Source organism: Acyrthosiphon pisum, chromosome A1 (assembly GCF_005508785.2).
Source record: "Acyrthosiphon pisum isolate AL4f chromosome A1, pea_aphid_22Mar2018_4r6ur, whole genome shotgun sequence".
Classification (NCBI taxonomy): Eukaryota; Metazoa; Arthropoda; class Insecta; order Hemiptera; family Aphididae; genus Acyrthosiphon; species Acyrthosiphon pisum.
The window spans coordinates 143428003-143447296 of record NC_042494.1 but is presented as its reverse complement, the minus strand read 5'-3'; the positions used below and the strand labels follow the sequence as shown (position 1 = coordinate 143447296).

At 35.8% G+C, this 19294-nt stretch overlaps 1 protein-coding gene across 12 annotated transcripts in view; it reads left to right on the top strand.

The window, feature by feature from the left end:
• LOC100167267 (homeotic protein antennapedia) overlaps window positions 1-17040 on the top strand; it is a 217155-nt gene extending 200115 nt beyond the window's left edge. For 11 of the 12 annotated variants that reach the window (XM_029488492.1, XM_029488490.1, XM_029488491.1 and 8 more), the window contains 2 exons: window positions 3281-3292; window positions 14338-15016. In XM_029488492.1, the coding sequence (XP_029344352.1) occupies window positions 3281-3292; window positions 14338-14588 (263 nt within the window). In that variant the 3' untranslated portion in view covers window positions 14589-15016. Of the gene's footprint in view, window positions 1-3280; window positions 3293-14337 lie in introns of all 12 variants that reach the window. The other variant, XM_029488501.1, reaches the window with a different exon arrangement.
• The last annotated feature ends 2254 nt before the right edge of the window (window positions 17041-19294 follow it).

The window sequence follows — 19294 nt, the reverse complement described above, 5'->3', positions numbered from 1 at the left end:
ATTATTATTTTTTTTTTTTTGGCATGCATTTTGTATCGCCACAATATTAAACATTATAACAATTATATAACAATTATAACAAAAGCATGGCGTGTAGGTCACGTTTCACTGTATTATACCGAATTTCGTTGGCGCGTTTTTATATTTTTAGTAGGTATAATACGAACATCGCAAGGTGAAGTCGTATTGATATATTCACTCGCGGGTTTACCTTCGTTCGCGTGTTATATAATAATTCGATGGTGACCATCGTCACCGGGGGTCTTTGCCCAGGTGTAATCTTTTTTTGTCGGCTCATCTCCTGCATAAATCATATTAAAAAAAAAAAATCAGACGTCGTCCGATCTCGAGCACAATATACATTCGTTACGTATTATCGACGAAATGTTTTTTTTTTATCCGATCCTTTTTATACATCTCTATAATATCATAAAGTGCCGCTGTTTCACAACAGGTCACATATTGTACACGTAGGTTTGCCTGTAAGCATTTACAGTACCTATACCTGTCCACCAGCATTGTATATACGTCGAAATCAATCAAATTACTTTATCTCACGGCGTTGCACTGGCCGCTTTGCGGGAAGTCTCGTTTTTATTCGACCGCCGCCGCCGCCGCCTCCATTTGCGATGTTTCCTCGAAAGTCGTTTTCATTACGTTTACATTTATATTCTTTCATGCTCTTTTTTGAATCTCTTCGTTACTGTACGGTTGCAGTGCTACACGTTTTGAATCGAGTTCTGGGAAATACTGCGTCAACATGGCGTCACTATGGCGGCGTTCTAGTCGACAGACTTAATATTGTTATGTTTTCGAAGAGAGATTGTTTTTATATAATAGTAGAATATAAAAAAAACTACTATTATATTAATATGTTTGGCATTGCCGTTTATTGTGTGGTATACCTATGTTCGTATCCGTGCAATTTGATTTCGAACACGAGTTTCGTATTTATTTAGCGACAGTGCGTGCGTACCCGTATCTAAATATATATTACCTACCTGCTCTCTGCATATTATTGTCTTGGGACGTCGTTTCGATTTTCATCGTATTTTATGCAAAACGCGATGGGTTTTTCCGAGAAGTTTTCCGCCCCAGAAATCTTTGTGGCGTGGATGGTTATAGGTCGAGAAGGGTGGTGGTGGGGGTCGGTCGCTTTTCGTTGTACGAGATTTTTTTTTCACTCTCTTCCTGTTGGTAATGTCGCGCAGTAGGTCCGATTAATGTACCGTGAAATGTATTGCTTCCCCGAGACGGTCGTCGCCGCCGGTAAGCGGACGCGCGCCCGCGCCCAGCAGTCGCACACACGAAAAACCATTGGGGGTGACCCGTTGATGCGTGTAGAGAAGGCAAACGAAAAGCCGAAAGGAGCCAACGATCCGGAATTCCTTTGCTCGGCCGATGAAAAAAACCCACACTGCTGCACCTTCACCGGACGCGCATACATATATTTATTTCATATACCCTATGCATCAACGAAATTTGTCGTCTAGGCTCGGGGGTACCGAATTACAGTACACGTTTTCCCGATTCGTATACAGCCAGTTCGCGTACATTTGAGCACCCCTTTTGCGCATGGTAAATACAATATAGAAATTTGTTCATTAAAAAAATTAATTTAAAAATCATTAAGAAAAAAAATTGTTTCGTATTTATTTATCTTGTTTATAAAACAATCCACTATAATCACGTGCATACATTAAATCAATGAGATCGACATATTAATTAATGAAAACAAAATTATGATTAGAATGATATATTAATCAAATTTTATATTTTTTTTATTCAAGAGGTGTAAAATGCCAAAATATGTGCTAACGTAATATATTATGCACAGATGGCTTGTCGGTTTTTAATTTTAATCGGTAAATAAAATATGTGGTCTTATAAACTTGACGGCATTTTACGTTTTTCGATAAAATCTGTATAATATACAAACGATTCATTAATATTTTCGCGTTAAACTTTCAAAATGTGTGCAAACGACCAACGGGTGACCGTGATAACTGCAGGTATATATATTATAGTGCGGCGGCGCGTACAATCATAAATTACGGATCAACAAGTGGCTGTTTACCCCCTCCCCCTACTTCTGCCACCCACGCGTGAAAACACTGCAAGTCCACCGCTCACCCCCCGAACCTGTTTAAATGTGCGCGTTTATTGTTATCATCATCATGATTACACCATTCCACTTCCCACCCACACTTCTCTAACTCCGTAGTCGAAAATCACATAACATAATATAGGTACATATTATTATTACATTTTCCGCGATTTCGCGTTTCCGTCGTCTGCGCTGCTGGCTATGGGTCCATCGTTTCGTCGGTGACGATTGTTATCATTCGCAATGGATTCGAGTTTTGATGTTCAAGATTGGAGGCACACAATGACAAAAACTGTGGAATGTCGTTATCCCTATAAACTATGCATTGGCTTCAATAGTTAATCTCTCTTTTTGCGTCGGGACTATGCTCTATGATATAATATTGTTACACTGTTCATTTTTTTTATTTAAGAGGATGTCAGCGCACTATTCGTTTTCTCTCTCTGGCGCACGCGCAAGATAGACAAAACGCATTTACGCAAAATCATTTTTTCTATGCGTTTAAGTAATCTTTGAGTAAAGTAACCTATTACAAAAAAGATAGAGAATAATATTTTTGAGGGAATGACATATCGATTTTATATTTTATTATTATTTGACTTTCTATTCAACTTACAAAATAAATAAAAAATGTTGTAAATTAAAATGATGTTTAAATTGTTTTGAGACAATATTTAGACAAATCGATATCTCATTCCCTCAAAAGTATTATTCTCTATCTTTTTTGTCATGGGTGACTTTACTCTAAGATTACTTAAACACATAGAAAAAATGATTTTGCGTAAATGAATTTTGTCTATGTTGCGTGTAAGCCAGAGAGAAAAAACAAATAGTGCGCTGACAGTGCAAAGAGGACACGCTCGTTCGAATCGAATGTATTTTTTCGTCCAACGAATAATCTCCCAATATTGTTCGATGAACATACAAACCGTTATAATTAGAAAATAATTTTATGTGCGATGTGCAAATACGAGACGCGAAAACAATACATTTCCCGGTAAACACAACATTAAACGCCATTACGTAATATTATGATAATAATATTATAATCCATCATAGTCATTAACCATTAGCCATCATCAGAGACAGAGTCTTCTATCATCCATCATTATTTATTTTTATCATTTATTTTATTTTTTATTTTATTTTACATGATTGCGATAATTTTTGCAGGTCCAGACTCAGGTACGGATGCATTTGCGGTATTTTGGTAATATTTATACATTTGTAGCGACTTAACGTGGCAACTAAAATATATATTTTTTTATTATCTTGCAACTCTTACCTCTATTTTTCTTTTCTATCGTACACATAATATTTTACACGCTTTACTCATTATTATGTTTATTTTTTCTTCAGTTATAAAATATAATATAGTAGAAAATACATAAAATGGTTTAAATTGTTTGCATTGTCACAGGTTTTATAATTAAGCACTAAATGGTATTTCTTACTTTATTTAATATTTATATTTGCATAGTATATATATATCAGCAGCATGATGCACTTTAACCTGTTGCATATATACACAGAGTAATTACTGCAGTAGTTTAAACATGTACTTAAGCCACTAAATAATAATATTATTATGCACTAAGATTATACAATCGTATATATACAATATTGAAAGCAAACGCACTTTAGCTCTTTTTAGTGTGACACAGTCAAACATTTTTTTTTTCAATTATTTTTCGAATTGTTCGTCTCGGTATTCTAAATTATTTTCTTAAGTTTATCGATGTATATTATTCTTCAAGAGTCGTTTTTTTCGTCTCGTATTTATCGTTATTTTTTTGTTTCCATGATCGTTCGACGTGATCACGAAATATTATAGTAACACTATTATTATCTATTACATAAGTATTGTCAAAATCTAAAAACAAAAGATTGATGCCTACCCATCATATTTAATTATAAAATTCCTGTCCAAAAATTTCAACAATTAAAGAAATTCAGTGAAACATCGATGCCTCACGTTTATTTGCGATTCTTTCAATATTTCTATCTGCATATTTTATTATTTACTGTCTAATATAATTATTGGTAGATTAACAAATTAAAAGTATACATATTATTATAATATTGTGCAGTGACTGAGATCGTTGGTATCGTAAAGCGATCGAAAATCGTATAAATTCCAAAACTATTACCGTTTTTGAGTTTTAAACTAAAAATGTTTTTTCCTATAATTTTGCATGTTTATTATGAAATCGGCGAAAGCTTTCATTACTTATTTTATAACATTATATTATGAAACCTCCAATAACATATTTTGGATACTTAAATAGTTTAACTGCACGTCGAACTTCCCAATTTGCTCGGGATGTTAAAGTGATCAAACAAGTGGTTATTATTACTTTTTTTTTTAAATCCTACAACAAACAGCTGCTTGCAAAATATGTGGGCGATGATGTGTGCACCAACGCGGGTTTTTTAAATTTTAATCAGGGACCAATGACGTCAACTGATTTATTAATTTTGCAGGCATAGAATTTAGAGAGTTATGTATAGCATTAAGGATCTTGTATACATATTTCACCACTAATGAAAACCAGCAGCAGCTCGTCACCAATTATCCCGAGCATAGCCCGAAATTTTAAAGAATATTGTATTCCTTATAAAAAATATAAATAATTATACACTAGACCATTTGTAGTAGCAGCAGAACTGCGATAATGCGGTAGAAAGAAAATTTCCTACACCGGATAGCAGAACCCGCGTATTTCATGAGCAATTATTCTTATCGGCCCCGTCGTACCTATTCGTTTTTTTTATCTCATACTATTATATCGTCCGAAATATTCACCACGGATGACGTACAAAGTACATATTATATTATATTTATATTAATATATCACGCCAATTATTGTTATTGTGATCGACTATAGTTGTGTGTAGATTAGGTAATACAAATCGAACAGTTAAAAAATGTAGTAGTTATGCTCTTCACCCCCTCCCCCCCCCAAAAAAAAAAAAATAACAACAATAACATTATTGTTTTTAAGCAACGCCGTTTTGTTAATTTATTACTCTTCATTTCTTGTTTTAGAAATTAAAAATAATATACGAATAAATTATAAAACTAAATATATGTTCACAGTGGAAGGGATGAACGATAATATTAATACAATAATAACAATAAGACATATGATTTTGGCAAAATATTGACGGATAACCAACTACATTTTGCAACTGATCAAGCTCATACCTTGTGTAGGTTATAGGTTTTGTTAGTTATGCGTTTGTGCTACGCAATAGTGGGCGGTGTTTATAAAAACATTTCGAGTGACTGCAGCCTCGTGATTAATCTTTTTAAATTCCTAATTTTTTTGTTCCCCCTGTTTATTGTTTCGCTCAGTAAAACACATCAAAAGAAACGCGTGTCGAGCGATCCGTCAAAGTTACGCGGGGCAAAAGTTTGAGGTGCGGAGCGCCACCTCCGCCGCGGTCTGCGGGGTCACTGCTGTAGCTGGTCGTCGGACCATCGGACGTTTTTATAACTTTTTTTTTTCTGGCAATCGTAGGTATAATATAATAATATTATAATGTAACGCGCTCTCTTAATCGTACGAAAAAACGCAATATTTTTTCCGGCGTGTTGCACCTCGTTTTGCGCACATTTTTAAAACGACGACTTTGTCTGAAGCGCACAAAAATAATAAGTTTTCAAAAAAAAAAAACCGTTGACCTGGATACTATACAAACTACGTCTTGTTCGTGCACAATAAATACATAATATAGGTATACCGACCACCGCACAAAAACGGTATAGACGCAGAGAAAAACGTTGTTTTGGTTTATATTTATACTACAGCATAATATAGTCACTTGTTATGTATACTGTATACATGTATAAATTCAGCGCGATTTACTTTATTAATTTAACTGTGATCAAAACACGACGTTCGTGCCGCACTTGCTCAATCGGATTCTCGGTCTACGTTTCTTTTTTTTTTTTATCGAATCGCTCTTCTCGATAGGTACACGACCGGTATAGTCATTTCGCGCGAACAAATCTGCGGCGTTTCCGTATTATTAATTTCGTCTCTCGAATGACACGATAATAATATATCCGTTTTGACCGATTCACTCAGCCTCCCGCGTAGACGTGACGGCGTTCCCACGACTCTCGACGATATAGATATATACGCATTAATAAATGCGCGCGTCTCTCGACTTATTGTTATATTATTATTCGACTACAAACAGCTACGTATAACTGTCATGTGTACACCGTACGCGAGTCTCACGCGGGTTTCTCGGCTCAGCTGGCGTACAGATTATTATACGATGATGATGTCGTCATTGTCGTCGTCGTACGTATATAATATTATTATATATGCAGCCGGCGACGAGCGCGTATATAACTAGAACGAGAGGAGGATATAGTCGGCGTGACCGTGTGCATCGTGATGATATGGCTGACTGTTGGTTGGGGGGGGGGGATCGGGCCATAACTCATAAAAATATATATATTATATAATATGCGTACGTTTTCTGTACAGTGTGTCCCGCCAATCTATACAGATCTACAGATTGTGCCGACGTCACGGTCGTCGGAATTATACACATTTTATATATATAGGTATATGCGTGTATGTGACTGGCGCAGACGCCGAAGCGACAAACCCGAAAAAATGAGGGCCCGTATAGTGATTTCTCTCGCGCATACTTAATAAAATATATTATGTAAATCTATATTAATCCAACGCGTGCAGCGTATGCACATTATACTCTGCATATACCTACAGCATCAACTATACTTTCCGATACTTTCCGAACAATAATATAAGCGCTCGCTCCGCCAATCGGTATAGTAATGTGAAATTCCTACGTTAAACTTTGCAGAACTCTCGAAATTTTTAAGTGTTTAAATATATTATCAGGTTTATTCAAATATTATATACAACAGGTTATTACATTATGTGATATTATTATACCGATCAAAGCAACCTTTATATTCTGTTATCAATCTTTTATTTCAAATGCTTCATCATACGAACATCAGCTGCAGATTCTTCCTCAAATCGTCGTATCGGATTTTTCACTTAGATTTTTGAATTTCGTTTCGTTTTTTCACCCGAAAGATTTCCGATCCGGGAAATGTCTCGTTTTGACGTACCCCTCGTGATGCATTGCACACGAACTGCGCAAACCACACAACCTCACCCTGATATAGGTTAGGTTCTAATTTGATCGTGTCCTATACTCTTATATTACACGATACCCATGATATACACATTATATATTTCAAGATCGTGCGCATTATATATAATATATATATACCTATACTGTGCCCGTATAAACCTAAGGGGAAATAATAAAGTCTTGAGCAAAACGTACAAGGTGTCTAATTTTAACCACAGGTTTGGACTTATCGAGTGGAGTGCTGGGGTAGTCCCTATACATAGCGTTGTCCCTTTTCAAAATGGTCGGCGCGGTGGCGTCTGCGGTGATGTCGGCGGCGGCGGTGCCAGCGGTGCTGCACGGTGTGTCGGACACGACGTGCAGGCGGCGGCGCGACGTATCGTCGGCGGACCGAAGGGGTCTCGGGCGGGGGGGGAACTATCCGTCATTTTGGGTTCGCCGCCATGAGGGTGGTTGGCTGTGGCGGCGCGGCGGCGGGTTCTCTGAGTTAATTAACTCTGTGCGCTCTCCGCGACCGAACGCCGCCCGTTTACGTGTATATATGCGTATACGCGCGTCGTAATTAATATTTGCCTCGGTTCTCTGACAGACGGACTGCGCGCCGCCGGGTACACGCGAACAATCTTTTACCGAATTATAAAACTATCGCACCGGAGCGGCAGTCTAAAAATAACCGAAACGTTTTTTTTTTTATTGTTCACCCGTCCTTTATTTTATCACAATTCAATGTACATCGGCCATTAAACCATATATGCCTACTTATAATATAATATACGATAACGATTGCAGAGAAGACAATTAAAAGTAGCTTGGTTGTCTTATATTATAATACGGGAACTCGAATACAAATTGTAGGTGCGATCTATATACATATAGGTAGCTTATACATATTGTAGATATCTAATATATTGTTACGCTGATTTTCCGTTAAATCTTTCTGCCGATTTCGTACGACTCGCGACAACGACTAGGTATATTCGTTTAAAATACGTGCTCGATAGTTGTTTTTAAGTTTGAATACGTAAACACAATATAATACCAAATATTTTCGATAAAAAAGTAATCTTTAACATCATCATATAGTTTACTCGTTATATAGTGTAAATGCTAAAATCCACTGTCAATCCGATCTCGGAGTCACATGAAATAATTTCTTTAAAATAGTTGGATTTCTCTAAAAAAAAAAAATATTATAAGCTTAGATATGCATTTAACTGTCTGGGCATTATATGTGTGTTTCAATAAATACTCTTAACTTATGAGTCTCATAACTGATAGGTAATCAATTTACCGTTTCCAAATGATATACCTATACAAAAATAGATTTGAAAGAAAAAAATGATATTTTATGGTCGTTTATAAGATATTATTGTTATTATTACTTATCGTCCACGATGATACGATTTTTCTATAATATATTTTCCTCCTACACTGAGCGTCTCCGGCGATACAGCCTGAAACTTTGCGTTCAGATTTACTACTCCCCCGGGGCTGCGCCGGGCGTTTTTTCCGGTTAGCCATAAATTTCCTCTAGTTTTCTTTAAACGGTCTCTCCTTAGCTAACCGACCCGTGTTTAGAGAGACGACGGATAGCGCCGTGATAGCTGTTGGTTTTATAACATACGTAACAGTATGTTTGGCGCTGATTTCTCCAGTACCTACTGAACGAAAATTTCACGTCTTCGTAGTCAGATGTGTCGTTTTAGGTTATAAGCGGGACCCGTAAATTATCATCTTAATATTATTTAATGCATGGTGGTCTAAGTTTTCAACATTTTAAATACTTTATGTTTTTGACATTTTATAATCGCGCATTTCGAACACCAGTTATATTTTAGAGCTGCGTGTGCATTATAATAATAATAATAATAGCCGTTCCGCCCGCTGCATGCATTCTTCGCAACCGTTATTATTATTATAATATGAACTCGTGAACTACGCCTGTAATATAATTAATCGTTTAAATGAATTTATAACGTGGCTGCAGTTAATAAAGGTTTAAGCAGAGGATTACGCGCGTGTAATGCCAAGTCTCGAAGATTCGGGTTTACAAACAAATAGTTTTATGTCAGTTAAAACGGTTTTCATTGAAACCGATTAACATATTTTACTCGAGTCGTTTAACACGCGTATGCATAATATATACTGAGATATTATACAAATTTCCGTGACCGTGAGAATATTAATGTGAATATAATATGTATATCCAAACGCGCGCATAATGGTTATTTAATTCTAGATTTAAATAGTAGCTAAAGATAGCGTTCATAAACGATTGTCATATAATATCACGTCTATAACGCGATTACGGATATCTGGTGTTCTAGGAAAATGTAGAATATTTTCTTGTTATGAATTATTTCTGTATCGACGTGTTGTCGTCGCGGACGTGCAATATTATGAGAGAAAGTCTGCAACGAAACAAGAATAGATAAATACATTATAATAATATGAAAAGAATAAAATTATATATCATAATTGGCTAATAACATAAAATTAAAATAATAATTTAAGCTCAAAAAAAAAAAAAAACTATACCATATTATAGTTTATAGGTACACTCTATTTAACTCTCGGTATAACTATTATTGTAACTGCACCCCATATAAATCTCGTTCTACGAGGGCCATTGATAATGTTATAAGGTCGTTTTACCGACCGCGCAATGACATTTTATGACCAATTTAAAAACGTTTGAGTTGTATTCAAACTCAGTAGGTAGTAAATTGAATGGATCGGCACTCCGAGTGATTAATCACAGAGATTTCATCGCCGCTAACGAACATTGTCTTACACGCACGATCGTTATTATTATTGCAATTTTGCAGTCTCGTCGCCATTATAATAATTATTATTATAATATATCAGGGAAGTTCAACAAAAGTTTGATAATTTCGGATATTGTGTATCACGAAATACATACCGCTTTTTTCGTATTGCGATTTTGGGACCCATATATTTTCTAATTTCCTAAGTGCTATACGCCCGAGTCTTACGGTGGTTGTTAGGGGTTCATGTCGAGGGGAGGGGGACAAAAAAAAATACAAATTACTCTCGGTACGTCTGTCATGTATGTAATATTATATACGCCTCTAGAGCCGTCTCTCTTATTTTCTCTCTTACACTCTTTCTCACTCGCTACAATCTGTCCCTTTCTCTCTCTCGCCGACCATATCTTTTCCTACCACCACCTCGTTACTCTATCACTCACTCCCCGGAGGAGGTAGCCGCTTTATTCCATTTGACACACACATGGCAGTTGCCGCCGTCGTGAGCCTTTTACGTTTTTGGTAAATCTCCCTTTTATATATATATATATATATATATAATTTATTTTTTATTTTTACTCCGTCTCTCCTTCCTTCACTCCCCTCTCCCTCCCTCTCACTCCGTCTCCGGTTTGGTGTGTATTTTTTTTCATATAATACGGTTTGGATGCTTACGCACGCGAGCGGCGGCGACCGGTCCCCGGTGGGAACCACCGCCGCCACCGCCGAACCGCGCGCGCTGCCCCGGAGGCCGAACGAAACGGGGCCTGCCCGCCGCCGCCATAAATCTTCGTCACTTTTGACGCGCAACGTCTCTCCTTCTCTCCCCCGGCCCCCACCGTCTCTCTTCCAGTGCAGCCCACCCCCCGGTCCGTCCGCAGCGTCAACCGTCCGACCTTCCACCGTTCCGCCCCGTCATCTGTTCTCGGCGGTGACCCCACGACTTTCTTGTTTTCGGCACACACACACACACACACACACACACACACACTCACACATATGCTGGCGTCCAAGGACTACGGGTCCCTACGTGTGTGTGTATAGCCGACGGCTGCACGAAAACGTCGAGCCCGTCCAAATAATCTGTTTTGTAATACGGTGCAGCAGCAGTATCCTCTCCCTCACCTTGCACCCCCGCCGCAGTTCCCCTTTTGGATCTAAGTCTATCCCCCGTTTTTAAGTCCGACGGTGGCGTACTCGGTATAGGTATATACTCCACTCGCGTGTGCATTGTATGTATGTATAATATGTGTATACACGTGCGGGCCGGGCGCGCTATTAATACATGTCCTCTTGACGCGCTGCAGCTCACGACGAAATCCTTTTATCATATATAGATACGTAGGCACGCATACACACGTTTATATGTTATATACAATGCGAGGTATATAGAAGTATATAATGTATTATTATATGTACAGCAGCGATAGCGTCACGCGGGCGCGAGTGTGTGTGTATGGGATTACATACGAGTATACTTAAGTCCTCGCGATCAGTCTGTGCGTGCACACGGTTCAACGGACTTCCGCGCGCTTAATACCTATACTACATGCGTACGCCGTCGTTACGAAACCGGAAACGGGACGAATACACTCCGAACCGTGCTGCATTATTAGACTAGTACGTTAAAGTCGAACTCGTCGAACTTATAGCTCCGTGCACTGCGTCCCTCCTGATCGCAAGTCCACGAGTATCGCGATATTCTGAAGTCATTAAATCCAATATATACATATGTTTGATCGTCGTGTCTCGCAATATTATAATATATTAAACATACCTATTTCCACTAAGTTATAATAACAAAAATTAATTTATAGAGCATATATAGAGTATATACTTATACTCTGTGCATCTCGCTCACGCACGCGTTCACCAATTCATTCCACGATAGGTACAAAGTTTTGTAATGACAAATAAAATATTATTCTCTCTTCGGTATCTTAATAATTATTAACAAATTTATTCAAGCGATAGAAAATAATAAATGTCACGATAACCGATTTTTGCGTTTCCTTTCTAGAATAGGTATAATATATATCTATAAATACTGTATGCGATATATGTTTATATACTCAATATACCTGGTAACCAACGAGAAATACCCTCGGACGTCGGATACACGTATAATATTATATAAGTATACTGTAACACAACAATGCGCAGTGTTCCGCACGCTATAGGGAGAAAGCGATTAATTAAAAACGCTCGTCGATCGTTTCCATTGGCCGCTCGTGGTGTGTACAACCGTCGACATTATTCCCCCTCGTGGCCTCTGGTTCTTATATATACAATTGGTATATAAACACACACATATATATATATATATCGTAACGACTTCGGTTGATCGGTCGGCTGCAGTGGCCGTAAATGCGTCTTCACGGCGATTTCCTTCCCCCACATCAAAAACTCGTTAAGGTTTTTGTGCCCGCGCGAAAAGAAAGTCTCAATAAAAGTTTTTTTCGTTGAAATTTTCACGAGGTTAATCGATCCCTCCGCTGCCGCCGCCGCCGCCGAAACCAGTACCCGCCTATATATAAATAATAACCAAAAAGCATATTACTGTGGCCGGACCTAATCGTCCATTGTAGTTTACGGTCGTATATTATAATATCTTATATTGTTAAATATAATAATATTATACTGATGTGTATGTAGGTTAGACGTGCGTATATTTGTACGCGTCACAGGCCTTTCTCCATCTAATGTGCGTTTATTTCAATGGTAGAAAAGGGTTAAAACGCGCGAAAAACGTTTAATTCGCCCGAACGACGGTGCTGCTGCTACTGCCGCCGAAAAAAACACTGACCGTTTGCTTCTAATAATATAATACCATGCCTGTATATAATATAACAATACGAATTATTGTCATAACTCATAATAAATAATCGAAATGTATATATTATGCTTTTATCATACTTGCAGCAATAGGTATAGATCCCATCGGGACGCCTGTGGGAATATCACACATAGTTCTGTATATATTATAATATAGTAGGAGTTTGTTGTTATAAATACTTTGCATGATGTAATTAACTAGAAAAATTACGATTTACTACTGTTTGTTTGCACGTTTTTGTATTATACGTATTATATTATTAGTAGAACTGTGAATTTAATGCACAAGACAACTGTTGAACGAGTATAAAATGTTACGCTCGAAATATTAGGATATTTATTTTTTATATACAATTTAAAAATATCATTGAATTAATTATTATAAGTACATTCTAAATATTCCTTTATATAAAACTAAAAGTTTAAATAATAATTAAACAAATACAACTCATCTAGAAAATAACATATATTTTTTATCAACATTACAGGTACCAATGATATGTTATAACATTATTAAGATATTATGAAAAATATAAAAAGCATTATTATAATCGCATTCGTGTCTAGAAGTAATTTTAAATCAAATTATGGCAGAACTTGATTCCTTATACCTAGACAAAATAGAAATAAACATATGATATGCAAATGTATCAAATTCACAGCCTTGTTTATTATCGTTATATACACATCGCACTCTAGGTATCACAATATTTTATGGTCTGCTGAAATAGATTATTATTTTATATCAATTAATAAATACCATTTTAATTTTCAATAGGAAAAAAAATACTCGGATAACAGAATTATAATATGTATTGTAGGTATAATATTATCGCATAACTAGCATCAATGTCTCTGACACTCGTCAAAAATAGAAAAATAAATTGTAATAATTCTGATAATTTCGAATATATCCTACATATTATGCGATTCTATTCTTGCAGTGTATGTAGTTAATAAGCGAATTTAGCACCACTGCTTATAATAAATATTGTCGTACCTACACGAACGTACAAAATAAACGTCAGCTCTATAATATAATAATGTGTAATATTAATGCGTCTAATTTCGTGTATATTATCATCATATATATGCGCTTATAACACGTATCAGCTGACTTGCACTGACGTCCACGATTTAATTAGAATATTATATGCGATTCACTGGTGCAGCAACAACTGTGTAATGAATGAACGTTAACCCCTATATATTATAAACAGATAACATAAAAAATGTTAAGGGGGGACCCCCCCACCGTGTCATCGCGATCTGCAGCCGATAACAATTTAATATAATATTATTGCTTTTATACAATATATAGATAGACATTATATTGATATATATATGTACCAATACATGATTTTACTATAATTATATAACTATAAATCCAACTATATCATCCCTGACTCCTGAGTCGGGCGTCATCGGGCGATCTGCTCAGCCTTATCAGTAGTTGTCATTGCAAACATTATGTTTCAGAGCGGAAACGCGGCCGGCAGACGTACACCAGGTACCAGACGCTGGAGCTGGAGAAGGAATTCCACTTCAACCGGTACCTGACCCGGAGGCGGCGGATCGAGATCGCGCACGCGCTGTGCCTAACCGAGCGGCAGATAAAGATATGGTTCCAGAACAGGCGGATGAAGTGGAAAAAAGAGAACAAGACCAAGGGCGGCGACGGCCAGGGCGGCGACGGTAGCGATATCACGCCGCAGACATCGCCGCAGTAGTGATAACGCCGCGACTTCGCTCGTCATTATTTATAATATTATTATTAATTATTTTATTTTATTATTATTAATATTATTATTATTATTACTATGATTATGATTATGATTAATACTGTTGTTGTACATATAATATGTACTCGCGTACGCGCGTGTGTGTAGAAGTGAAATGGTCCACAGTTTTCCGAGTGCCGTACGTGCGTGCGCGAGTCACGCGCGCGTGTTGCTGCACTGCAGTGTCGTCATTAGGGTGCGCGCACCTACGATTTTGCTTGTTTGTGTGAGCGTTTGAGTGTGAGTGGTGCGCGTTATCGAGATGAGATGTCAAGTCGTATGTTATACAGGACGACGGCGGATTGTGACATTTTTTCACGTATATACTTAAAACAAACAGAGAAACCAATTTCGAAATGATAATAATAATTATATAATATATAATACACTGGTCGCTCTGTATATCGTATTGTATAATAATATTATAATAATTGGTCACCCCATATTGTAATATTGTTACTGCGATTACAGGGCGATTTAGATGGTTAACAATAATATTTTTCTATACAATAATCTTCTTATTGTAAATATCACATTGAAAATATAAACAAAAATTTTGACATTTCGTTCTGGGTATATATTGATATATACGCATCATAAACGTATTTTAAATCATTTTTTTCATTTTCCGAAAAGAGGAAAACGTCTTTTTATCAATTTTTGTCTTATACCGACCGCAATACTATATTATAATAATATATAATTAGGTACGTGTAAAATTTTTCCTCGCTTAGGAAACTTGTTCTAAGATTGTGTCTAAGTCATTATGTCGTAGGTTTTTTTTTAGTTCTCGTTTAAGTTTTATTTAGTTCTAAGCAAACAAATAATAAACGATAGCAATGACGATGTAATAATAATTTATTAAATATCCAAAGAAAAATGACATACCTATAACGCGCGCTGGTCAACCGCGACTTACTTTCCGCTACTCGTGCCCACCCAACCACACTCGCAGACACACACTCACATCCATTTAAATATATGATATAATATAATATGAAATATGGATACATAATATTATGATAAAGAGTACACTATGTAATATGTTTTTATTATTATTAGGTATATCGTAATAATTAAAAAAAATAAAAATTTTGTTACGAGCGAATCGTCACGCGGTCGATGATATGCGCTCGGGATCTCAAAACCAGCTCAAATAACACGTCCTTGCTAGTAATAATAATAATAATAATAAATTTAATAATAATGTATATCTAACACGCGCTTGTCTTATCTTAACACATACGTGTTGTACACGATATATATAAAATAATATATGCATAGAGATTGTGTGTACTATCATATTATAATATTAAGTTGTATATAATATTATAATAATATTATGTGTGTTCGTGTTTGTTTGTGTGTGAGTGTGCGCGTGATTATGTCTCTATATATATTATATTTTGGTTTCAAATTCCAGGACCAGTTGTTGTTTGTTTGTTTTTATTTTTTATTCAACTTATAGTGCCATTAGGAATTAGACTGGCACCGCGATTCGCGTCCGATACACACGGTGTGACGGTGGCTGCGCGATCCGATTTTTTTGGTATCGCCGCGGTTTTTACATGATATTATTATGATAATGATATTTCGTTTGCGTGCGCCGCCGATCGTTGTTTTTGGCTGTCGTTACAATACGTCTTAATGAGATCACTACTATACCAGCCAGACGCGAATAATATCATGTTGTCTATACCATATATTATTACCTACCGATGTTTGAACTATGGTTGTATCGGCCGCGACCTTCGGTCACCGCGCCGCAATCAATGTTTAAATAGTAAAATATGCATCCAATATAACACCGTGTACAATATTATTACAACGTCAGTTTTTTTTCGTGCATACAGAATAAATGTGGGACCCGGGGAATCGTGCGCGCGCGATCGGACGTGGAATTGCGGTGAAAATAACAATAAGAGAATAATATTAAATATTTATTATATTATTGTAACAATATAAAATGCTAACGTACCAAAGGTGGTATTTGCGTATACTTTTGTTTTTGTTTTTTTATTTAATTTATTTATTTTCGTTTTAATTATTTTTCGTGTAAGAGAGAAAATATATAATAAGAGGAAAAATAACGCGTGACTCAAGTACATACATATATATTAAGTAATTATATATACGATTATTATTTATAAATTATTTGAATGTGTACATATATATATATATATATATATTGAAATAATATGTTTAGACTTTGTAAATTGTAATAAGGTAAAAAAAAAAAAAAAAAAATGTTTATATATTAATTAGAGATCGGTCCATGCCACTACTTGTTTACTTGTTTTCTCACACAAACTATATATATATATTTTTTTTTCGAATACACAATAATACTATACTTAGTATCGTTGCGGTACACACTCTCCGCGAATCATTTTCGAAAAATGAAAAAAATCTTTATGTGCAATTTCGTCGGCTCTGCGAATCAGCTGTTTCCGTAAACATAGGTACGCAGAACACCAATTATAATATTATTATTATAACACATGTGTAATGCTTGCGCGTAAGCGGAAATTATTGATTATCAGGCCGTTTCATTAATTATAACTATTTTCAACTGCAAATTATTATTATATTTCTCTTGTACATACATCATAGGTATGTCTTCTATATGAATATATTATATATAATATATATTTAAAAAAAAACATTTATAGGAATATTGTTTTTTTCGAAATTGAAAATCGTTACGATTTATTTGACACTATTTCCTCGTAATATTGTACAGTTCAGAGAGATTTTATTTATATATATAAACCAATAATATTAATATATACAATTTTATTATATTATATAGAAAAAGCGTGCGTGTGCTGGTAGATTCTTCATTTTATTAACCATTTTGTTTTTTCGTTTTTAATTTTATCATTATTATTATTTTTTTGTAAAAAAGAATTTTTGTATAAAAAATTATTTATTCTGCAAAGCCTGGCAAGGATTACCTCTAATTTATTTTTACATGCTAGGTAAAACAGTGTAAAAATGAAAAACGACATATATACGTAATTAATAAGTCTTGTTTATTTTTTTGAGTCGTGATAAATAACAATAATGTTGAGTACTTATATTGTAATACCAAAAAAGATAAAATAACAAAATTTGAAAAAATCAATGTTGACACATTTTTTAATTTATCAACATTATTTAATTAATAATTTTAATATTTTTTCCGATTCAAAAAAAAAATATATATATATACATGTAATAAACGGTCAGTACAATGAATATTAAGATAACTGAGTGTTGTTATGCGGCATTCACTATAAGTTCCTCCTAAAATATTAGAATTAGTGTTCGTTACATTTTTAGATTAATTAAGTAGAATTTTATGTTAATTAATTAAAAAAAAAAATGAACGTTTTTTTTTTAATAAACAAAAACATGAAAAAAAAACAAACAAATCTTCATACGCTATATTTGTACATAATTGTCATATTTTATGTATACGTGTCTTACCTCTATATATATTATTATGTGTGTATTACAGTACACACTAATCATATTACTATGCGCACACGATTGTGATCAACGCATGGTGCATATATTATTATTGTTATTATTATCATCATCATATTCCAATTATACGATGATATAAGATATTAACATTTTATTGTTACTCACTATATACAGTGGCTGCACTTTCGGCAGGTCGCTGCGATATCGTCAACATTTTATATTTAATATTTATAATAATATCATCGTCGCACAGACTATATCCACTAATTTTGATGAAAAAAAAAATATATATATATTATAATACGATAATAATATTAATAATAATAATGCGTAATGCGCAACGCGTGTGCGTTTGGTATACGGCCAAACGGTCGCATTTGTGTATTATAATGTGTTATTATGTTTAATGCATATACGCACTGGCTGCAGCCGAACGCCGGAACGCATATACTTAATTAAAAACAAACCTCCTCGGCAGGCCTCGACGAAAAATCGTGTCCACGGAGACGAAGACGAGAGAAGAAAAAACGTCGCACACGATTACTACTGTGCCTGCGTCTGTATAGATGTATATTATATAACAAAGGGAAACTATTCGTCCGTTTGCGGCACATATATATTACCTATATATTATAATAATATACCCCGTGAAAAAAACCGACATATACGTGTTAATATATTATAATGAGACGGGACGTGGAGATTTATTCGTGTGCGCGCTCCCCGCAACCACTAACCGCCTACACATCTCCCTACACCCCCTGACCCCGCACAAACAGTTCCCATCGCCCTTCCCTGAGCGCGGGTTCTAGGAGACACGATTCCGGAAACGCGTATAAGTAAGTACACGAATAACGAGATAACACGACAAGACGTCGTTAGGTACAATACAATTTTAATTATTATAATACTATTACTGTGCGCCGGATAATCGATCGGTCTATGTGCGGACGTACTCGTGTAGCGTCAAGGAAAATCGCTAAGCTTCGTTGTGCGGATCGCCCGGAAAAAAAGTGTTTTTAACGTGCGTCTCGGTCCGGTGTTCCGTCCGTGGTTTCGCGTCCGTTTATCGCGAGTCACGTGTGCGGTGACGTTGTGTGCGCGATTTTCGACACAGTGTACCCACGAAAAGCGGTGAGGATACGCGTTCGCATCGAGACCGTCGCCATCGCACTTTGGATGCT